The following is a 24,881-nucleotide window of genomic DNA, read 5'->3' as shown; positions in this document are numbered from 1 at the left end:
TGGAGGTTCCAGAGCTGAGATATCTGCCAACAACAGCTGCAGACAAGGTGTGGGACAGCCTGAGAGAAGCGTGCTGCAGCTGGCAAAGCCAGAGGACAGAGCTCTGTGAGCCCTTTGACGTTAGACACGGAGGTACAGGACAGTCAACATAGACTCAAAACCAGTCAAAGGATAGAGAGTATGTGACTGTGGAGTGCTTGGACCTAAATGAGCCATCTGTGACATCCCCTCTGAGGCTCAGGGAACAGTGTCGAAGACTGGGCAGAAGGAATGTAACAGCCAGAGGTTAGAGAGAAGGGCTGTGAAACACGCCCTTCTGGGCATGACGTGGCTATTGGGCTTCGGAACTCACTGAAGCTATGGTCACCTGCACAAGGTTGGCTGTAAGACTGGGCCCTCACTATTTCACCATGCATGGGGCAAGGGCTCAGGAGGTCCCAGTGCTCTCTGAGGGACTGTGCACAGTTAATGGGTGCTCGGGGTGGGAGTGTCATTTTCTTCAGCGATAACCGTTGATAAATTGCCTATGTTCTGGGAAATAATTCCACCACTCATATTCTTGCAAGGAGCCATGGTCAAACTCAGTGGGTCAAAAAAAACCCCAAAAAGACAAAGTACAAGAAAAGAATTTTTGGAAATAGAGTTTTAGTGGAAAAAAGAGACCATGAGACAGGGTAATGGGAAGGTGAAAATGATTCAAATTTGGCCATACATGTGCATAAAATTATCAATAAATTTAAAAATAGTAAAAATAAGATTTTTTTAAAAAAGAAAAGCATTGAACATCACTGCCTTTGGTTTGGCCTTATTTCTTATTCAGGCAATATTATATATGTCCAAGCTCTCAGAGTGATAGAAAGTGACTGACCATCAGGCTTCCTTCCTTAACGAGTTCTGCTTGATTGAATAAATAAACTGGAACCCACTTCTGCCACCTTTGTGTCAGATTCCATGGTTACAATCTGTCCAAGCCTCTGCAGTGTTGGAACTATAGGATCTGTCTGTCCTTTTCATCTAAGCAGTCAACCCCGGAAGATAATGGAGAGTGAGCTGGCGCATGTACTCTTTCATAGCATGTCAGTGGACCAGCATGAGAGGTTTAGTCCTCTTCAGATATAAATGTGAGGAGAAAGGAGCAACCAAAGGCCATCCTTCCGCTCCCCAAGAACACACATCCCAGCAAGGAACTGACCCGCTTGTGAAAATCAGGCGCTAACAGAACACAACGTCATCCTAAATTGTGTCTGCTTGACTTTTTCAACTTCCTCCCTTGCTATCTGGTGCTAGAAATATTGTGGCTGGCCAGAATATCACGAGCAGGTGGAGATCTGAGCACCTCACAGGAATCCTGCACAGAAACAGGATCCGTGGCAGTGATACAATTCCTTTTAACTTGTCCTTGTTGGCTTAACAACACAGAAGCAAGGTCAATGGGGCAAGGTGCTGCTAATGAGTCTTAATTAATGAACATGTGCATCTGACCTTGGTTGACAGTCTCCTAGCAACAGTTAAGAGAAAAAGCGAAATCCTTAAAGGTTAGATGCTGAACTCAGGGCAGGGAGGGGGGTAACATCAAGACATCCGAGACTCAGATGAAGCTGGGGTATTCTCCACAGCTTTCTTGCATCAGTTTTCTGAAATGAAAAATTAAAGAAGGCGAGGAATACAGGCGATCAGGGCAGGTATAACAGTCCTTTATGTCCCAGAATGTTGATACTGCTTCCCTGTCAGCCAGAAGGTGTCTGGTTTCCGACTGCCTAAGCAGTGTTAATGCCGAAACAACCTCCTGCCTCGAAATATTTTGTGTATTGGTCTCTGAAAGGGGAACAAGATGCCAAAATAAACTAATTGTTACCTGAAGGGGGTGGTGCATGTTCCACTTTCACTGACCAGCAGGTTAGTTTAATTAGCATAGTCCTGGATTTTTTTTTTAAAAGGCTGGTGGTTTGTTGCTTAAGCAGAAGCTGTGAACCAGGGTCACTGAAGGAAGGGACGAGAACAAGTGGCATGGTGAGGATCTGCATGCTGGGAGGCAGCAGACAGAAACCTTAGTGCAGAGAGGGTGAGGGGAGAAACACCGAGGCCAAGCGCACTAACTCAGTTTGCCAGTGACCCACCCTACATCGTGAGCTGTAACTTCCAGGAGGAGCCAACACACCATACCCATGATCCGCACAGCACATTTTCAGAGAGGACTTCACATCGGCAAACATCTTACGGATACTGAGAAACTCCTTTCCAACTAAGAGCACGATGCCAACTATGCTTCTAGTTGAGAAGAAAGTTCAGTTTAAAGAAGATCCCACTTATGGACAGCTCATGCTTCTTGATTGTGGAGGACTGCACGGCCCAGGGTACACATGCAGTTGCTCTCCTTGTACCTCCCCTTTCTCCCCAGTCCACTTAATACACAGTACTGCAGGTGACATGTCTGAGAGAAGGACACAAATATTCTACAGCATTCTGGGCAGTTTCTTGAGCCCCCACTTCCTAAGTGAGCCCATCACATTCCTGAACTGTGGCCTTGTACGCTAACTCTAGGGGCAAAATTTTCTCAGCCCAAACTGGCTGTTTGTTCTCCTGTTGCTTATCCTGTTATATTCTCCCCGTGGCTTCACATGCAAACTGTCTCGGTGAGACAATTCAGACAGAAAGATTCCTCTTGGGAGTGGGTGAAGAGAAGTTAAAGCCTCTGTTTTTGTTTTCTTAAAAGGTTCCCCATAACTTTTTTTTAATTCCATGGAGCATGGAGAATCCAGGACACTTGAGATGTGCTGGGCCGTCATCAGACGGATTCTGCTCCAGCGATTCCGACATGGCAGTGGTTTGTTGTCAGTAGGCAGGTGGCGTTCAGGCACGGGGGCTTGCCCAACACTCAACAGACAGGTGAAATTCTAGAGATGAGGTAAGATAATTGAAGGTAACACCGTGCGTCTAAGAGAAGAGAACAAGGCAAACATCCTCCATCCCCTTATGCTCTTGTCACGCTTGAAATGAAGCATTTGCTCTCCAAATGGGAGTTTAAGGTCAAGCCTTTTCATTTTGAAGACGTAACAGTTAAGACTATTACATCTTTAAAGAAAATTACCCTGGTCACATCAGGTCCTCATGGTTCACAGAAAAATGGCTCCTCTTTGCTGTTACTATTGACAACTGAGTTTTTCTACACGGAGCACCACTCCCTGCTGGGATCTGACACTTCACTGCATCTAAAGGTGCAGATGAGCCTGTAAGCGCTGCAGCTGTGGGGCTTTCACCTTGGTAAAAGGCAGCTCCCAAGAACATCGCATCCTTAAAGCAAAGCTCTGAACTGACATAATTATTCACGCCTCTGGAGAAATCCATGCACTGCACTCGGCCCCAGCATGCATCACTCCCACTGCAGTGAGTGATCTTGCTGCTTTCTTCCTCACCACGGTTCTGAGGCTTCCGAACTCTAAATACACTTGCGAGCCCGTGGCTTTTAAACACATTCTCCTGGTTCTTTATTGTCCACTAGTGTTCTATGGGTAGCAAATCCTTCATCTCCACCTAATTGTTGTAGTTTCTTATTCTTATGTTTGCAATGCCAGCCAGACAAAAGTGTGCATGCTTAATGCAAACACTGCTTGGAACAGAGCACCATCTTACCAGAGGTCAGCAGCCAGCCAAGAAGCCCTTTCCTTCCTATGAATCAAACACAAAACACACAGAAGCATTTGCCCTTCTCTATTTTTGTTCAAGAAAACAGGGCAATGAGATAATCTCTTTGTTCAGTGAACCGCTTCTGTATAAATCCACAAATATAGTTTTCAAAGTCAAATCATACTGTGCAGCTTAGGGCAAAACTCAAATTCTTTTTCACGCCACTCCTCACTTCATGGCTCTGTTTTTCAATTCTTTTGGAACTTTCTTCCACATTTACTCTCAACTTCAGAGGTAATGTATTTGTATTGCCTCGCTTTCATTTCAGATTTAGACATTATTCATAGATTCTACCATAAGCTTTAAAGTCTACGTCCTTTTCACTATGCACTTCTGGTTAACTGGCATCCAGTGTTTGCATTCTGAAGACCAGGCCTATGTTCTTCCCAGCTCAGTTGCATGCATACAGCACTACATTTCTGCGTTTGCAACTGTTTTCAGAAAGACCAATAACCAAAGGAAATTGGAGCTGTTAGAATTGGTTTTTGATTAGTGTTCTATGTGCTGGTGGATAATGTATGCTAAACCATCTCCAAAACACTTTTCTACTTACCCAAGCCCATCGGGATCTCTGTGTCCATCGGGACATTGTTTTAATAAAGTTTTAGGAGAGGGTAAACGTGAGCGGCTATCAGCATGCTCCACCATTCAGAGTAGTTCGAATCTCCCAGCATGCACCATGCTGGCTGAGGGCAAAGCAGTTGTCCCTGAATGGCTGTGCTGCCTGGAGAGAGGTCGGTGACCAGGGGACTTTTCAGAACATGTCATTCACCATCAGTATTTTCCACTGAGGGGTTGGAAGGAAGTTCTCGAACATACCCAGAAGATAGAAGGTCCTTACTAGACCAAAATTCAGGTCTTCAGAATAGTTTTCACTTGGTGCCAAGCCATTGGTCTTTTCAGGAAAGAGAACACGTGGTCGTGGATAATCAATCCTTGCTTCTCATTCTGTCTACCGCCCCAGCAAACAAATGCCCGCTTGTTCTATATGTACAAGGTTGGGGTTACAGGGGAGTGGGCAGGCCTGTCAAAAGCAGAGGTAGCTGTTAGCAATTACCTCTGCTAATTGGCAGTCTGACTGTTCGCACCCACCACCTGTTCCTCTGCACTGATTTCGCCTTTTTGTTTTTAACACACTGTGGCCTTTGGACTAAGAATTTCAGGGCCCTCTGTTTCTGCAGACCATAACCGCAGTGCTACAGACTTTCACTGAAGAAATTCTCAAATGCACAGCTCCTAAATGAGTCCCCCACTTCGAATCAGTGGCTCTCAATCTTTTTATACAGTTGCGATCTCAGGGAGGATTTATGAAACAAAAACAACCCCCCAGATCAGCGGGCTCTGCCTCAGGTGTTGGGCTTTAGGCAGAAGGGTAGCGATCTGCATTTTTAACAAGACTGCTGCAGACTGCAGACCACAGTGGTTTCAACAGTGCCTTTCCATTTTCTGTGACAGCATGCGTGGAATGAGATTTCAGTAAATACTTTTTTGAAGCTGAGGTGAGGTGGAATAATACCATCAAAGAGGGAGCAAATGAAGGTCTTTCCTATAAATACAGCATGGCAGATGAAATATGACCCACAGATCCAAACAGCTTAAGGATGATGGGGGCATATTTTATGGCATGGCTTTTTAGCTTTGCTCTCTGTTAACCCTTCATACCCCAGTAAGCCCTCCTCACCGATTCCTTAGCATCAAGATAAATCTCTGATGGTACGGGATCCTAAGTATCATTCAGCATTTTATAATATTTTTTGAGTAGAACATTACACAAGTGTCTCAAAGTGTCCTCCTAGTTGAAATGAACAATAGCTATCCTGGCAGCTCAGAGTGAAGCTCCAGGGTCAAGTGGTTAGCAGGTCATTTCAAGGAGCTTATGCGGCTAAGGATGCTGATGGAGGAGGCCAGCACCTGGACCAGATGAAATGAAACTGAATTTAACCTCTTGACCCTTCTCCGACTTCAAGCTCGATTTGAAAATGAAATTGCTTAGAAATTACCAACGAGTACAGAAAAGGAACAGTTGGAGCAAAAAGCATTTTTTTTTATAGCAAGGTAGGGGGGGACAAAGGTTAGTCTTCTTGATTTATTTTCAACAGACTGTGACACCTGAGCTTGACACGGTCTCCAGTTCCAAAAATGGCAAATAAGATGTGGGCAGAGGCAGCCACAGCTCCGCCTGTGGCGCTTCACAGCGGAGCACAGGTGGTTTTAAATAGAAAACGTACCTTCGGTGACGCGACTAGAGCTTACTGGATGCTACAGGGAGTCACAGTGTATGTGGATGTGTTGGGGAGGGTGGGGACGCCACACAACACCTGACAGGACAGGGGAATTCCCGTGAAAGAGGCCATAGTGCCGTCCATATCTTTAATATATAGCTTCACGGCTATGGTTCTCTAACTGAGGCCTAGCGTCAGGAGCGGAACCCTGGACCTTGTTAGCCGGGATAACACGGAATCCTGCCCTTCTTAAAAAGAAAAACGTTGAGAAAATTCAGAGCCACTTTTGACTGAGGCTTCGGCCTGCTGCAAAGAACCCCCTCCCTTGTCTTGACTCTCTGATGCCCTGTGCGTTCACGACAGGGCTTGACACAGATGCTCTCCATTGTCGTTCTTTGTCTTTGAAGTGTGATTAGGTTGAACTGCTGATTAACCAGAAAAAAAAAAAAGCTCACATATAGACTTTGGTAGAGTTACTCTCCTTTCCCCAGGTGCCCATACACACCTGAGAACAGGCTGGTCCCCACTTAAAACTTTATCCCATGCCCACCTGTGCTACGGGACCACCGTTCCATCCCACGTCCACACACCTTGCTCTTTTTCACACGGGTTCCCTCATCTCAGCAACCCTTCCAGATCCTGTACTTACAGGATGGCGTTTTTGCCAACCGCCTCTCCAACCAAGTCTCTTCTTACTCAGTGCAGACTTGATACACATTCTAGGACCCCACTGAGAAAGTTCAGACTTTCTCAATGAGCACCAAGAAGGGAATGTGGGGTGGGCATTGGCCCAAGAAAACTCTCAACAAGTCCTCTAGGTACCATTTGGAAGGCACAGGGATGCCTTATGTGTCTGATTAGTGGGGTCCGCTCTTAATAGCCTCTTGCTGGCACCACACTGGGCTCAACTACCATGGGGAGGTGCATAGCGCCCCTACAGACCATTTACCCACAAAATCGTTTCTCAGACATATAAGGTCACAGAGCTTAAAGTTTCCCCTCCCCGGGGCCTGGAGTCCAGCCAGCCTGGACCTATTCATACTTACATCCCCATCCATGGGCCTCTGGTCGTCACAATCCCTCGTGGGGCTAATGTCCTGGCGCATGACCCAGATGGGCTCTTTGGGTTCGTCGGGAGTGTAAGGCGAACGAATGGTCCTGGTTTTCACTTCTTCGATGGCCTCCTTGATGTCCTTGATGGCCAGCGAGATGGCATCTCTCTTCTCCTTGCTGTACCGCTGCCCAGCCTCGCCGCCACCCGGGGGTCCCACGACCCGCTGCTGCCCGGCAGATACTGGCAGCCCGGGACTGTCGGGGTGTCCTCCTCCTGGCGTCGGGGCGCGCTCCAGGTCTTGCTCAGCCTCGGGCATGTCTTCGGCCGCCTTGTCGAGGCTCTGCGAGCTCATGCTCTGCTTGACTTCGGCCACGATCTGGTCGATGTCCTCTTCCTGCTCGTAACTGTCCATGCGCGGGTAGGGCGCGAACTCGGCCTCTTTCTCTGGGCTGTCGGACTCGCCGTCCGAGCGCTCGTCGTAGTGGTGCAGGCGCGCGCCCAGGGCCTCTTGGCGGTAGGCGGCCGCCTCGTCGCGCTCCTGCTCGTAGAGGCGCAGGCCGTCGCGCGCCTCCAGCTCGGGCGCGTCCCCGATCTCCTCGTACACGTGCTCCTGGAGGCCGCCGTAGTCGGCGTAGGGCTCGGCGTAAGCTTCGTCCTCGCCGCGGTGGAAGAGCCGGTGCGTGTAGACGTAGCCCGAGTAGGCCGCGTTCATGGCCTCCTCGTGCTCCAGCGAGTGGAAGTGCAGGTGGTTGGGCAGCGCGCGGCGGTGCGCCGCCTCGGCGTGCTCGGCCTCCGCCTGCTCCGTGTACTCCTCGGCCTCGGGCCGGTACTGCACGGCGTAGGCGCTCTCATCCTCGGCGTCGTGCGCGCGCTCCGCCTCGTAGGCGCCGCCACCGTCGCGGGCCGCGGCGAGCACATCGCCCTCGGCCGTGTCCGTGTGGTTGTGGAAGCCGCTCTCGGTGCTGGCCGAGCGCGCCAGGCTCTCCCCGCGCTCCTCCTCTTCCTGCTGCTGCCTCGCCAGCTGCGCGCGGGGGTCCTCGACCGCGCCGTGGCGGCCAGCGGCCTGCGGGGGCGCCTGCTGCTCTTCCTCCACCTCGGGGTGCTCCAGGTCGGCCTCGACGGACTCGTTCACCTCCCCTCCTGGCGCCTCGTCGGGCACCTCCACCTCCGCGGAGCCCTCCAAGTGGTTCATGGTGGGCGTCGGGGGATGGCTGGGGAGAGACTGAGCTGGCTCACTGCGCTCTCATTTTGCTCCACGGGGGCTGCAAAGAAACAAGGAGAGAGGTTGCTGTGTGGTTCAAAACGTAACTTAGGAGCTGAGCATCAAGAGAGACATAAAAACACCCGCTATTGATCCCTTCTGGAAGCTGGGTCAATTAAGACACGATTGCAAATTTAAGCTTAATCTGACAGTACTCTCGTCTTCAAGCACGTGTTGCAATTTGTAATTACATGTTTACTTGTTTAATTGCTTATTGCATTCTCCCTCCCAAGCCCCCAGACTGAGAGCTTCGTAACTTTGTTCCTCATGCTATTCAGGTTGTGTTTTCTGAGGTTTACAGATAGAGTATTATTGCTCAATTGGATGGGCCAGTTGGCACATTTCCCCATCTGCTCAAGGATAAATCTCTCAAAACTAGGATACTAGATAATTTAGAAGCAACTCTTTTCTCTCTCTTTTTATTTTTTATTTTTTTCAAGACAGGGTTTCTCCGTAGCTTTTGGTTCCTGTCCTGGGACTAGCTCTTGTAGACCAGGCTGGCCTCGAACTCACAGAGATCCTCCTGCCTCTGCCTCCCAGAGTGCTGGGATTAAAGGTGTGCGCCACCACCGCCCGGCTAGAAGCAACTCTTTAAATAAATTTCGGGGGAGGGGGGCATATCATCTTGGAATATTTTTGACGTTATTGCTGAGTGTAAAGATGCAGCCTTTCTGGAGAGCCTGGGAACCAAGAGGCCCTTGGCTCTTCTACTCCCTACAAGGGTTTAGCTTTCTAGTCCTCCACAAAGACACCAGGTTCTTTTTATTACAAGCAGAATGAGCACAGAAAAATAGAATCTCTAGTTAAATAACCTTAGGACCAGCTGATTGACGGATAACTTTTCACTGTGAATATCCAAGGGGAGGAGATTAGAAAATTTAGGGTTTCTCTAAATCATTTGACCCAGAGGCACTTTTCTCCTAGAAACCAGAATTCTGAAAAATACACAAAGAAGGAAGTTTCTAGAATTCTTTCCATGTGCCCTGGAGCTAAAATTCGGTAATTCTGTGACTGCCATGGTATCTGAAACTAGAGTGGCTAATTTTCAAAAAAGTATGGGTAGGGTAGGTTTCTACCTATTTGTGAGGAAACTTGCAGTTAGAGAGAAAGATTGATTCCAACTTTTTATTAGCTCTCATCGCAAAAGTAGCTCTTAAGGGACGGGTGGATGGCTCTAGTGGGAGATAGCAATTGTCATGGAAGCAGGAGGACCTCAGTTCAAATACCCGGCACATAAAACAGCCAGGCATGGCTGTGGGTGCCTGGAACTCCAGCGTTGGGGGATAGAGACAGGTGGATCCTAGGAGCTTTCCAAGTGGCTGGCCTCCAGGTATGTGTACTGGAACGTAACCCCCATGTGTGCGCACTACACACACACACACACACACGCACGCACGCACGCACACACACTTTTAAGCACAGCCTGTTCACCATATATAGAAACAGACACAAAGAGTATAATGAACAAAGAGACTAGACAGGATTCATTGGGTTTCCAGAAATCTATCGTAAATGAGCTGTCATAATTAGCTCCAGCTGTCAACTTCACACAATCCAGTCACGGGGGAAGACAACCTCAACTGAGGAATTGCCTAGACCAGATTGGCCTAATGCCATGTCTGTGAGGCATTTTCTTGATTGCTAATTGATGCTGGGGGGGGGAATCCCATTATGGGCACGCTCTATCCCTGAGCCAGGTAGACCTGGGTTGTATAGTAAAGGTGGCTGAGCAAGTCAGTAAACAGTATTCCCCTGGGATTTCTGCTTCATCGCTTGCAATGTGAACCTACCTTGACTTTTCTCAGTGATGGATTGGAAGCTGTAGGATGAAATAAACCCTTTTCTCTTCAAATTGAATTGGCCAGAGTGGTTTATCACAGCAACAGAAAAGGAACTAGGGCATGGGTTCAATAGCATGTTTGGATTTCTCTCGTCATGTTCTTTTGTTAAGTCTTTCCCACAAAGGGATGGATGTGCTCTTAAATGTAACAGCCCCAGAAAGATAGGGACACCCAATCAAGTCTTAATATCAACATTCATTATACTTCACCCAATTCCTCACCATAGCCACAGGAATTCCATCCCAATGTTTATGACCGACCAAGTGGAAAGGGAGGCTCTTCTGCCTTCAAGGAGAGCATCACATCCTGGCTGCCACTGTGAGGGACCCTATCCACCCCTAACTGATTTGTGCTAGAAAGCAATGATGGTTTACCAAATCAAACCTACAGCCCTCTTATTGAAAAGAGTTCCAGATCAGAGTCAGTCTTTTCTTAAAAAAAATAATGGTGGACTCTTTTCATTAAACTCCGGAGAACAGTAACTGTGGCCAGAGTATAAGAAAGTTTCCTAAAAACGAGAATAGTTCTCACTGAGGCTTTTACAGAGATGAATTAAGTGGAATAGAAAATCAAGTATTGGTCGTAAGGTACACCTGGTGAAGAGGCCTCCAGTAGAACGTGGAAAATAAGGAGCAAATATTCAACACATTACAAAGTCACTGTACCTGTTTCCTTTACAAGGGCTCAAATCCAGACAACAGAACCAACACTTCACAGAGGCATTGACCTGTGTACCAATCCAGTTCTAATGGCCATGTGACAAGTTTCCGTGGACTGGAGTACAACAGGCTTCCCTGGGTGCTGTCCCTGTGAAGCATCCTGGCTGTGGGGGTCAACGTTAGAAACACAATGACCTGGATGGCTAACAGTTCTTAATACCAGGTACAGAACTGACAAAGCCACTATTTTCTGTGAAAATAGGCTTTTCTATTCACTGAGGTATTACAAAGGAAGTTTAGTCTGCACTGAGTTTAAATTGTATCTGACTAGCAGATTCAACAAAAATGGAATTTTTGTACAGGTGCCTATACCAAACCCTGATAAGGAAAGTTCTTTGTGGGAATACCATGAAAAGCATGTAGTCTGAGTATAATAGAACATATCCCCCATTAAAGAATGCTAGTGATATAACATTCTCCCACATTTGAGTCTGTGGACCCCACTGGCCTTTATTGGATACGTGACAGACATTATATAGGACAAAGAGGATTCAAATGTTTCGAAGACATGATCCTGGCCTTTAAAGACAGCTTTAGTAATTATATTATCCGGTGATAAATACAAAGTAGAAATAGGTTCAAGACATGGAAGGAGCCCATAGTGAAAATAATGGAGGCTCCTATGTCACCTTCTTGTTCCATTAAGTCCCGTGTATTACATGAGTCCACCAGCATCCAAGAGCTCAGGCCTAGGAGAAAGACCCTATCATCCAACTGGGACCTTGATAGTTGTCCAGACACCTCAAGAGGTGGAACAAAGGAAGAAGGAGTGGTTAAGGAAACTCCTTCACTCTAGCTATAAAAGGGCTGTGGGCCAGTGAGACAGAGGCAGAAGCGTCTCATCTTGTGGGTACTGAGCACGAAGAGGAGAACGGCAGGACCGAGAGAGCCTGCAGGCCGCCAGTGGAAAGAAAAGCACAGACCACTTCCAGTTCTCAGTTCAGGAATGTTTCACAGCCTGGAGAAAATAAACAAAAGGAAGGCATTCTGCTGCTGCTGCAGAATGTTTAGACTATAGAATTTCAGGATTCAGAGGCCATATTCAGGTATCTGATATTGTTGGCCAAGATCAATTTGAGATTGATAGAAGGGCAGACGGAATGTCACTTTCTTCTTTCCTTAACTTGTTGCCATGCACTATCAATTGACTGTCTTTTATTTTCTGAGATATTCAAAAGTAGCTTTCGAAGGAAGGTGTGGCTGCAGACAAAACAGAATGTATAAAAGAACAAGAATCAAGTTCTAACACCCAGGTTTCTGTGTGTGCACGCATGTGTGTCTGTCTTTCTGTGTCTCTGTGTGTATGTGTGTGTGTCTTGTCAAGGGTGGTGACAGTCATGCAGATGCAGGGAAAAACTTAAAGGTGTCATGGGTGTTGAAATGGAAAAATAAATTTTGATTCATATGTTATATAGGAGATTTTACATATGTGCTTATTTAAACTTTTATGCTTGTGTCCAGGTGCCTCTGGGAAAGGGTCAGACTACATTTACATCCCTTAAAGCTTAACTTACCTTCTTGTGCCTGCCCAGCACAAGTGGCTGGGTCCCCTCACTTAGCCTTGAGAGACTCCATCTTTACATAACTATCTCCAAAGCATTTAATGCCTATTGCTTATCTTTCCCCACTGGAGTTGGCACTCAAGGCCTAGTTCTTGAGACTGAAGTCTGTCTTAACACCCACACATAACACACTATTTAAATGATGTCTGTCAGTCATGGTAAGGGCAGCATATCACCCTGATATAGATTCATATCCATAGTAATAAACAGTTGTGGTTACTAAACAGGATTATGCCTTGGATGCAGCATGTGGGTGGATATAGGAGTATCCTGTATATGTTGAGATTAACAGTTCTTGTGTGTGTGTGCTCACACACGTGTTCATCAGTGTGCAGCTGTGCATGGATATATGCATATGCAAGCACATAGAAGTCGGAGGACAATCTTGGGCCTTCCTCAGGTGCAGTCTATTTTTCTCTCTTTTTTTTTTTAACGACAGGGTCTCTCACTGACTTGGAACTTACTTAGCCAAGAAAGCCAGGCTAGCTTGCTAGTGAGCCCCAGCCATCTGTCTGTCTCTACTTTCCCCAGTGCTAATGTCTTTGCAAGGACTTCACCCCCTGAGCTATCTCCCCAGCTCCTAGTGTTTCTCATATTGCACAAAGGATGAGAGAGTAAGAATACGTATGTATTCCCTACCCCTTACAAGCTTCCCCGCTTCCTGAGTTAGATCAGTTTTGAAACATTGGGTAGGGAGTTCAAAGCATCTCAAGAGCCTTGCATGGCCATCTCCTTTAAACATAATGCATCTGTTTACAATACTAACATAAAAGACTAGAATGAAGAAGACAAGGGTTCATTAAAGCACCTTTGATTCATTTGGAAGTTGAATTTAGTTATAATGGAAGCCTAAAAATGGACATGTAAATGCATTTCTCCTTTCTAAACTCACTTAGATAGCTCACATGGTCAGAAAAACACTCCCAACACAGAACTATCTCGCTCCAGCACAATTAATACTTTGTTCTGCCTCATATCTTTGCACCTGAGACCGTGAAGGTGGGACCTGAAATGATTTCTGAATCGGGTGACTACCTGAAGAAAGGTATGCTGCTGAGAGCTAGGTGTCAGTTAATGTGAGGTTGCAGATGAAGGTGTGGCTATACATCTTCACTGTCCCCTCCAGAGTCCAGAGCCACTCTGTTGCTTTGCCTGCCTGTGCCCTTCAAGGCCAGCCCCTTTGGACATTCCAATAGTTACCTAGTCCTCAGTTTCTGTTTGACCAACAAAGAGTGACTTGATTACACGGAGGAGTCTGAGGCTGGGGTATTCATTCTCTCAGGTCATCTCTGACAGGAGCATGTCAACCCTTAAGGGCACAACTCTTAAGACACGAGGGCTCCCACCCTTCCCTGTTAGTCTTATGAATCACACTGGCTACGCCTTTATAAGTAGTGCCGAAACTAAGTTCTTGTGTCTCTGTACATTACCTGATTTGAGTATCCATCTACTTCCTACTGGTACCCAGCTGTTATCTCAGGTAGGTATAAATCTTAACAGATGGCAAAATGAGTCACAGTAGCTAGCCCACTCAACAACAAGGATAATATTATAGATAGTACAGCTGTAGTCAAAATGAGGCAGGTGAAACTCTAATGAGAAGTCCCACAAGGCTCCACTCTCTCTCCCTGGTTCCATGACATGCCCCCCCCTTCAAGGTTATATACATTCCAGGAACTGACACAGAAAATTCACATAGGAAGCCTGGTGGGCATAAGAAGCCTGCCAGGATCTCAGCTGCTACCTCTTTCCTCACAGCAGAACAGAGGCCACCTGACCTTCCTTCTCTGGGATATTTCAATCTCTTTCCCCTGGGTCTCTTCTCCACGTTACTCCTCCCACCTCAACGGAAGCCATTTGACCCTCCTTGACGGGGTTGTTTCATAACTCAATCCTGACCTTAGCCCTGCCTTCTATTCAGAATGCCCACAGATGGGGCAGCAATGAGCAAAGACTGTCATGTACCTTAGAGGTGGACTGCCAGCTAGACAGAACTTCCACCCACAGCTGCGGCCAAATATGTCTTCTAATACCTGCCCAGCGTGGGTACCCGATCCTTCGCAGCCAATCTTGGTATACTCTATACTTATACGTCTCAAGGGCATTACCTTTGTTGAAAGACCTTGGAGACTCATTTTTGGGAGCAGCTTTGTTTTTTTATGGACTCTGAAGTTACCAGAATATTGTCTCACTATAATATCGTAATACTTAGTCACATTTGATTTTTTTTTTACTCCCAAAGGAGTATTTACAAATATTGAAAATCAGTGGTGCTTGGCATTCTTCAGCTACCAAGCCTCTAGAAGATTACCCCATCATTTACTCTATGTAATATGGTATTGCAATAATCAAAATGACAGGCTTAGGATACACGAGGTCAGCTATGGGCTCAGGTTTTATTACTTCCCAGCTTTGACTTCTTTGAATAACTTGCAGCAAACGCCGCATTTTATAGTTTCTAAAACAGTCGTAATGATAGCACCTACCGAATAGGGTTATCGTATAGATGATACCTCTTCAGATGGTAATAGAACAGTAACAGATTCAGTGAAACCACTACTTGATGTCTATTGGAGCATTTTCTGAGCACTCCACAATCAGTATTTAAGAGGTTAATACAGAATTTTAAAAGGCAAAATTAAAACAGTATTAATATGAATATTGGGCACAGGATATATTTATTAATATTCTACTTTCCTAACAGGCAGAAGACAAGCAGGGCTCTTTTAGTCCATCAAGAAATAAGGCTAGGAGTATATAAATCCATCAGATAATAACCAATTGTCACACTAAACAATGCAGCCACATGCTCCACCTGTACACACTGCTTCCTATTCTCCAATTCTCTCGCAACCCTCTCCGTGGGAATGATTATCCCCAGCTGCTGATAGGGAAGCAGAGGTTCAGGCGGCTTAAATAAATAGTCCAAGGTCACTGGGGGCAGAAAGGGCTGGAACTGGAGCTGCCGGCCCTCTGCGGCACTCTTCCCGTTCATCACACTGAGCCCAGAAAGTAATGCAATTGATTTTTTTAAACAAACATTTAAATTGGTGTAATCGCTTTTAGAATGGTGACCTTGGCAGGCTCTCCACTTACCTGTCTGAGGGCACTGCCTTTGTTCAAAGCACTCTAGGCACTCATGTTGGAATTGATTTCTAAGTTAATTGAAGGGTTTTGAAACTGCCAGTGAATAAGTTTCAACATTCTAAAGTCCTAGTTAGTTATATCTGGTTTTTCTTCTCTCTCTCTCTCTCTCTCTCTCTCTCTCTCTCTCTCTCTCTCTCTCTCTCTCTCTCTCTCTCGCTAATAGGCACCATCCAGATATATCACTCGAAATTTTTGGCTATAAGTGGTTCTTTAAATTTCAATGTTCTTATCTCTTACTACTTTCTGATGTTTAGAAAATAGCCAATCTATTATGAAAAGATAAAGATGCACACTGCCACAATTATTAAAGACTGGTCGTCTCTGACGTTCCTTCAAAAGGGCAGCCTTAGGAATAGCTTCTGTCATCTGGGCAGTGGTGGCCCAAACCTTTAATGGCAGAACTTGGGAGGCAGAGGCAGGCAGATCTCTGTGAGTTTGAGGCCAGCCTGGTCTACAGAGTTGAGTGCCAGGACAGGCTCCAAAGCTACACAGAGATACCCTGTCTTGAAAAGCAAAAAACAAATAAGCAAACACCACACACACACACACACACACACACACACACACAGAGAGAGAGAGAGAGAGAGAGAGAGAGAGAGAGACCCACAAAAACTACAAAAAAAAAGAAAATATATTTTGTCAGTGGCCCCGTCTTTCATAAGGAGGCTTTATCCTCAGCGGAGAAACAGTGGTGCAGAAGATAGCTGGATGGATGGACCCCCATGCCGTTTCTGCAAATTCAGGCCCTTTACTTCCATCCCACCTTGAAATCAGTATGAATGCTAACCAAGCAGCACGATCAATTTACCCACTAGAAGGAATTTAGTCATCCCAACCACAAAGCTCTATCACAGCCCAGCCTTTGGTTAAGAAGACGTTTCTAAATTTATTCAGATCTCCTTATTTCCTATCTCTTTGCATCACTTTAATGATCAAATCACTCATCATTCTGATTCCAATAAAATACACTTGATAAGCTCCAGGCAACCACAGAAAGTCAGAGGGGAGATTTTACAATTTTTACAGAAAACTCAAGGGATAGTGTCTGGAAATCAAAGCCGATTAAGCTGCTACGAATTTCTGTGAAAAGCCTCCGGTATAAAATCAAACATATCTATATAATCCATAATTTACAGATGGCTAGAGGATCTTGGTATGGAGTTCCTGTAACCATTCCTTTTTGTATGTCCCAACTTCCTTCCCAACCCCTATGGTATTTATGATTTCTGCTAGGTTACACTCAGTTCAAAAATATTAACTTACCAGTTACAGCCAATCTAGCTGTATTTCTTTTGTACAGAAATAACCCCAACCCCACTATCGCCACGACCATAGAGTTACAGATGATAATAAGACTCTCAGTTCGGTTCTGCTGTGTGACTTCTCAGAAGCTCATTAAGTTATACTGTGAGAGGAGAAGGAGATGGGGGAGTTTCCAGCTAAGGAAAATTGAATAGTAATTCATTAAAATGCAATCTTTCCTCTGAGACCACATCACCTCAGATTTACTGCGACTGTTACTTTTACAAATTATTTGGCTCATTAGAAAGCCAGTTAACTCGCTCTTCTTTAATCCCCCTAGTTTTCCGTTCATTTTCCTTCCCCAGACAGAAACCAGAACACAGCTATGACCCTAATTACAAAGACTCAAATTAAATTCTTGTCTCTGGATTTCTTTTTTTGTTCACGTGTCAGGAAGGGGTCAGCAGAGGGTCTACTGTCCTTTGGACACAAACAATATTTTCACCTGCTCTTCCAATCTGGGAAGCACTGACTAACCTTGGTGATTCAAAACACTTGCATGCAGGAAGGTCCTCACTCACAATCCTAAAAACAAAATCCATTAAGCAATTACTATGTAGCAAAAAGGGAGATGACTTGAGTCTGAGTTTGATGAGCCAGAAATCCCATACTGAGTCAGTTTCCCAAGGCAGTTCAGCTCTGTTTCGTCACTTTAACCAAAAGATGATAGGGAAAGAAACAAAGAGGGAAAGCTGGAAAACTTCTTTCCCTTCAAAAGGATTCCTGGGTAATCTGGAAATCCATCAAAATTCGTTGACCGTGTTGGTTAAAGAGAGTAGGTCTTAGATGCCCCAAATATGAATATGATGTGGGATTCCCCTCTGCATGCTGTGAATACCATTTATGAATAAAGGAATTGCCTTGGCCTGTTGATAGGACAGAACTTAGGTAGGCAGGGAAAACTAAACAGAATGCTGGGAGAAGGGAGGCAGACTCAGAGAGAAGCCATGTAGCCTCACCAGAGACAGAAGCCGGGAACTTTACCCAGTAAGCCACATCCTCGTGGTGATACACAGATTATTAGAAATGGGTCAAATTAAGATATAAGTGTTAGCCAATAAGAAGCTAGAGCCAATGGACCAAACAATGTTTTAAATAATACAGTTTCTGTGTGACTTTTTGGGGGCTGTGCAGCTGGGAACCAACAAGCGGCCTCCTTATAACATGAATATTGCTGGGAAACTGGATATCCACCCTGCACAAAATTCAACCCCAAGTGGATAACAGATCTTAACATAATACCTGAAACCATTAGAGGATAAAGCAGAGAAAACACTTCAAGATAATAGGCAGAGGAAGGAAGAACTTTCTGAATAAAACCTATGGGTTGCTCAAGAAATATGGCCAGCATTGTGCAAATGGGACCTCGTGAAATGAAATAAAAAAATTAATATGGCTCATATTTTTACCCATGGAGTCATCTTAAAAACCTTGATCCTTGGAGCCGGGCGGTGGTGGCGCACGCCTTTAATCCCAGCACTCGGGAGGCAGAGGCAGGCGGATCTCTGTGAGTTCGAGACCAGCCTGGTCTACAAGAGCTAGTTCCAGGACAGGCTCCAAAACCACAGAGAAACCCTGTCTCGAAAAACAAAAACAAAAAAAAACAAAACAAAAAAACCCTTGATCCTTAAAAACCTTGTGTTCAGTTAACTGAGCAAGAGGATACCCTACAAACTGGATGAAAATCTTTGCCATATATACATATGATTAATATCTAGACTATAAAAATAACTAAAAAAACAGAAAAGAAAACAAATAACCCAATTCAAATGGGTTAATGAACTGAACACAGAGTTCTCAAAAGAAGAAATACAAACAGTCAATAAAAAGCTTTATAAAGTGTTCAACATCCTTAGCCATCACTGAAATGCAAAATTAAACCTACTGCGAGACTGTGTCTCACCTCAGTCAGAATGGCTCTCACCAAGAGGACAAATGACAAGGATGCTGATGAGGTTAAGAGGTAGAAGACCCCATATTCACACTGGTGGGGGTCTAAACTGCTGCAACCACTTTGGAATCCAATGTGAAAGTTTCTCAAAACGCTTAAGACACAACTATCATAGAGGTTGTTATGCCACGGCATATAACCAAAGGGCTCTGTATCCTACCACAGAGATATTGAGATACTTGCTCATCCAAATTTACTGTTGCTCTGCCCCCAATTTCAAAGGAATGGTGTTAGCCTGGATCCCTTTCAGCAAAAGAATGGATTAAGAACGTGTCATGTGTACGCACAATGGAATTTTATTCAGCTGTAAGAAAGAGGAAATTATGGCATTTACAGGAAAGGGGATGAAACTAGAAAATACTATACTTGGTCAATCTAGGCTTGAAAGACAATTATCCTCGTATTCTCTCTCATGCAGAGCCTAGTTTCTAAGCTTCTAATTTACATAGGTGTATGTGTATGTGTATTTGGGAGAGGCTGTGTATAAAGGAAACCAGAAAGAGGCTTGTGCTAGGGGAAAAAGAAGCTGGAAGGGAAAGAAGTGAGGAGGGTTATAGAACACGTGTAAAATGTAAATAGAAGAGAGACTACTAAGGGTCAAAGGGTCTACGTTGGGAGGAAGACAGGGATGTGGGAAAAGGGGGTGGGGAGGGGAAGGGAAACCCAATGTCGTATATAAGAAAACACTGCAAGGAAACCTATAACTTTGTAAGATAATTTAATTTTTTTAAAAAAAAGTTTTCAAAAATGAAATTTAAAAGATAGAAGGGAGGCACTTAACATGGTTGGAACATGCTGGTTCCAGAAGCCATGCGTTTTAAGCAAAAATGCCACTACCAGGTGTGAGACCTCTACATGGGCTGCTGTGAAGGGAGGCTCCAGAGACCCTAATATGCTACAAGTTTTTGACACTTTTCTTATCTTCCTGCTGGAACTAGATGACATTGGCCATGTCAATAGTCAGATATGAATAGCAGTGGTCTCATGGAGCCCTACATCTCCCTGCTGAGACTGGCTAATGATAAATTCTGGGAGACGTAGAGTCATTGTCTTCAGTTGCACACCCACTGGTGGGCCCTCCAGAGTCCCGTGCATAGTTCCAAACCCATGGCGACACAGATGGTCTTGGCTAAACTCAGTGGGTCACAAAACAAAATGAAAGTGTCGAGTGTAGGAAAGTGGTTTGCAGAGACGCTGACAGAGGTGGGAGGAAAATAAGAGAGGGGAGGAGACGAGAGGAAGCATGGTGCATTGCATCCATGTCTGAAACTGTCAATGAACAAGGTTAATTGATAAAAAAAAATATTTAACCTAAAAAAGGGAAATAGAAAAAAAAATTAGTTCTGGAAACAGCTTTGTGTTTACAGGGCCATTGCACTGCTCACCAAACAAAAGTCCAGAATTTTCCCTTCTAAACAAGAGAAGATTGAGATTTCATGAGTGAGTGAACCGCGGATCATGTAACCAGCCATTCACCTTTCGAGGAGGCTAGCCTGCATTGTCTCCTCCAATCTGCATGGCCGTCCAAGTTCGGGTCCTTTGGCCCCCTCATCCAGTAACTGCAATGCTCCCCGTTCCTTCATCTTCACCCCTCCCTTCCTATTTCAGTGTACCTTCAAAGGTAACCCTCAAGGGCATCCCGGCTAACCCTCAGCTCCCCCCTCTTTCAGTGCTCCAGCCTCCACTGCAGGAACAGTAGGACCACCTGCTCAAGGACTCTCAAAGGTGCCAATGAGACCTGGGGAATCCTGGAGAAGCAGGGACATCTACCTGCAGTGGGGGCGGGTAGGAAGGGGAAAGAAACTTCAGGGCCTGGGAATGAAGGCAGAGGCATGATAGACAGGAGTTAAGAAGTCCAAGTCCAAGCCGGGCGGTGGTGGCGCACGCCTTTAATCCCAGCACTCGGGAGGCAGAGGCAGGCGGATCTCTGTGAGTTCGAGACCAGCCTGGTCTACAGAGCTAGTTCCAGGACAGGCTCCAAAGCCACGGAGAAACCCTGTCTCGAAAAAAAAAAAAAGAAGTCCAAGTCCAACTGCTTTTGTTCATTTAGCCTTTCTATGCCTCTGTGTCCTCTTTTCAGGAGCGAGTGACAACAGACCCCTCCCCATCAGATGTTGTAAAGATTAACTGAATAAATGCAGCACTAAGAACAAGAGTGGGTTGGTCAGCTCACAGACTGTTCAGCACCAGGAGTGAACCCTGGTAGGCATCTGGGTGATGAGGATGCGCCAATACTTCAGCAACTGTAACCAGTGCTCTGGGATGTTTGTTGAAGGGGAGACTGTGTGTTTGTGGGTGTGAAGACTCACTGCTTCCCGTTAGATGTGGCCACAAACCTACACTGCTCTTAAACGTATATACGCATATCGTGTATTTATATTAAAGCATGTCTCTGCATACGTGTGTGAAACAAAGTTACCTTCCGTTGAAGCTTGTCTGTCATTGTTCTGCCACTGTCCTGATTCTAAGACGTGATGGGTATAGCTGTGGGTGACAGGAATATGACTGGACCAAGGGTTCGCTTCCTATGCCCAGTTCCAACATTTGTCCTAGGGTGTGTGAGAGAGCATGCGTGCGCGTGCATGTGCCTGTGGATATGCCTGCACACCATGTGTCTGCTATTTCTGGAAGCCTCCTACCAAGCTGGTTCCCACACTCTGGCTCACAAAGTGTCTGCTCAGCCATTGGTAGTACTCAGCTCACAGCTGCCGCTGCGACTTGCCAGCTTGCTGCGCCAAGTCTCATTATTGCAGCCTGCGCCTCGGTGAATCGCTGGGTGGTTCCCCTCACGCTTACACACCGAGCTTCATCGACCTTACGCATCCAAATCAGAAAATTTCTACCACTGGCAAGCTGTCTCCAGCCCTTGATTCACAGCCAACCACTTATTCTTACCTTTCCTCGTCTACAGAACGAGATGAGGAAGATCATCAGCTCGAAAGCATCTATCGGAATCACCATTTGGAGGAATTTACATATGTGACTCTCAGGTGTATGAAATGACTCAAGTACAGAGCGATTTATAGTTTTTCTCACAAAATATGGGAAATAACAGTAGTGTCCACCGTGGGAAAATTGGCGAAGCGCACACATAATAATGGACTGCCCGTGGGACACAGAAAGAACCCCCACTTCCATGAAGTTAAAAGCAAGGTCAGAACAGTATGTAGTGGGTGCAGCCACCTCTTCCTCTTATCCTTGGGAAACAGTGGAGAGTAATGGACCCTGAGGCTCAGTATAGTATGACATTGTCAACAATAACCCATAATAAATTAGAATAATTGCACCAACATATTGTAATGAAAACCACATAAATATAGTGTCTCTCTCTACTGAACCTATTGCACTAGAGTGTGTTTGGGGACTTTGGTTGACTGACTGACTGGGTGAAAACTGAGACTATGGAGAAGGGGCACTATTGTATTGGTCCAAAAGTGCTCTGTGTGTGTCTGCACGTGCGTGTGCGCAAGTGCATGCATGTGTATGCACGCCCCCTCATCCAACAGAGGGAGAAAGCAATGTGAGCAGCTCCCTTTGGGGTGCAGCGGCAAGAATGAGAGCTGCGCAGATTCTCAGGCATGAGTATTTCTGGTGTTGAAACAATGACCCTATCTTAAATCTGCATACAGAGTGAAACCCTGCCTACTATATACAGATGGCAATTACTGTTTTCGATGTAGAGAGCCTGGGAAACATGTCCTCCCTGCTCGCTGAGGAAGGTGCTAAGGCAGGGCTGTGTCCCTGTAAACTTTCTGCTATGTTTTGAACATCCTTGCCATTTGTCAGGCTTCTCAATGCCATCCTAGCATCCAGCCTCTGTCATTCTCTGTGCCTCACTGTTCAAGAGTAATATCTCTGTAGATGGATTAAGTGGTGATGGTGGAAGGGTTGGTAAAAATGGCTTCAAGGGTTGTATACATTGATGGGGATCTCCAGTCTAGGCTGTGGTCATTCACCTTTCCTCTACAGAAACATTCTCCATTCACCTGTAGATATAAAGATAAAGTCTTCCCAAGGCAACCAGAACCTCATTTTGCAGATAACGAAGCCCAGGATGGGTGGAAAGGCTGTCCATAGTGATGTTTATTTGAAAGCAGCAGCTAGTTGCTAGATATTTTTTTGAACTTTCTTTCTTTTACCATAGTGCCAAGGTTGTCACCCACAAAGAGGACAAATATCCAGTAAGAGGCAAACCCACTAAGTGATTATAAATGGTATCAGGACCAGGAATTAAAAACACACAAGTAACTCAAAGCAACCATCCTTCCCAATACCAAGAACCCTGACCTTTCCAGGGTGCACACACATGTAAGTTGTACATGGGTATTTGAAAGCAAATTCCCTCATTGTTCACCAAAGTCTTGACTTCAACTCCACGTCAATGTTCTGAATGTCTCCTTTAGTGATCATGTTGGAATGCAATTGCCATTATACTATTATGGAAATTGGATAGGGTAGCACACTAATACCAGCCAGCTCAGACGAGAGAATTATGAGTTCAATGTCAGCCTTGGGAGAGTCTATCTCAAACAATATAAAAAGAAAGCAGCAATGATAACAATGACACAGGAGAGGGAAAAGATGCTGGGCCTTTAAGAGGTGATTAGGATGTGAAGGATCTGCCCGCATGAATCGACTAATCCTGTTTCTGCAGGATTGGGTTAGGTAACTCAGGGATGGGCCCTGGCACAAGGATGCTCAGCCTAACTTTTCTTCCTGCCTTCTATGCATGTTTCTTCAACATAGGGGTACTTTTCACCATATGATAGTCATCAGGAAATATGTACCAGATGCTACCACCCTGCTGGTCTTCCCAGACCCCAGAGCCATAATAACTCGGTCTCTGTTCTTTATAAACCACCAGGTACTCTGATATAGAAGCAGAAAACAGACCAAGCCACTTCAAAACGCAAAACTGTCACCCCAAACTACACTGCAAGGTCCCCTTACATCTGGATGGGCAGTGAGTAGGTCTCATCAAAGGGAGAAGAGAAGTGGCAGGCCATGTCTGAGCCAAGGTATTTATGCAGGGAACTTGCCTTTTGTATATACTCTTTCCCCACTCGCTGAATGCAGAAGACTCAGACCTGAGAGGTAGTGGAACTGCATGGAGGAATAGCCCTGGATCATTAATAAACCATGTGGAGAAAACGATATTGTGCCCCTGTTAGGAAATTAACTTTTTGTGTGCAACAGTAATAAAAATGTGAAGGTATTATATATTGGTTTAATAAATCACTTCAAAGGAATATTTCAGTGAGGCCAGGAAATAAGTAATTATCTCTCAGTTAAAAAAAAGAAACGAATATTATTACAGCTTGGGCATAAAGTGTCCCTAAAGGTTTAGCTGTTAAGACTTGGTCCCCAGGATGTTCAGAGGCGGGGGTTCTATCATGAGCCTGCTAAGTTTAACACTGGGTGGGTCAGCGTTGATAGGCTGTGGGGAGTAGGGTCCAGCTGGGGGAAGCAGGTCACAGAGGCTCTGTCTTTGAAGGGTGTGTCTTGTCCTCACTTCCCTCTGCTTCTCTCCACCATATGGTGAAGCATTCCACTCTACCATCTACCCCTGCCACACTGTTCTGTCTCGCCAACAGTGGAGAAACCAAAGAAGCAAGTGACTAGGGAGTATAACTTCTATAACTATGATCAAGATAAACCTTTTCCCCTTTAAGTTCATTTCTCTCGTGTTTTTTGTCTTAGCAAAGAAAAGCTGACTAGCATGAATATTAAGAGGAATAACCCTTTTATACTGCTTCTAACTTGATTTTATTGTGCTTCTTTTGTTTCTAGGTGCCATTTCCATAGCCTTAAAATGAATACATACACACATGCATGCATACATACATATATACACACATCACTAGTTACTGAATTTCCGCCACATATTTGTGGCACTATCTCCTGAATTCCAGCCATGAAAGATGAACAGTTAGTTGAGCTCTTCTTTTTCCTTCTGTCCCCTATGCTTAATAATTCTATTTTATTGGCTACTTTGAAATTTTAAAATATTTCTGTAATTAGCATTTTGGCTTCTTTTACTGACATATCCTCCCATCTTTCCACTTTATTTTTACTGTCTGGCCTCCCATCTACTGTCAATTACAGTTTTATACTTTGTCAATCTAACACTTAAACCCT

General features: G+C 45.2%; 1 protein-coding gene across 4 annotated transcripts in view; it reads right to left on the bottom strand.

The window, feature by feature from the left end:
• The window catches only part of Apba1 (amyloid beta precursor protein binding family A member 1), a 213,393-nt gene that overhangs the window by 64,586 nt on the left and 123,926 nt on the right, over nt 1-24,881 (bottom strand). For all 4 annotated transcript variants that reach the window (XM_075973723.1, XM_075973721.1, XM_075973725.1 and 1 more), the window contains exon 2: nt 6,953-8,222. In XM_075973723.1, the coding sequence (XP_075829838.1) occupies nt 6,953-8,152 (1,200 nt within the window). In that variant the 5' untranslated portion in view covers nt 8,153-8,222. The remainder of the gene's footprint in view (nt 1-6,952; nt 8,223-24,881) is intronic.

This window comes from Microtus pennsylvanicus, chromosome 5 (genome assembly GCF_037038515.1).
Source record: "Microtus pennsylvanicus isolate mMicPen1 chromosome 5, mMicPen1.hap1, whole genome shotgun sequence".
NCBI lineage: Eukaryota > Metazoa > Chordata > Mammalia > Rodentia > Cricetidae > Microtus > Microtus pennsylvanicus.
The sequence above is the reverse complement of the archived record's forward strand: the minus strand, read 5'-3'. Positions and strand labels throughout refer to the sequence as shown.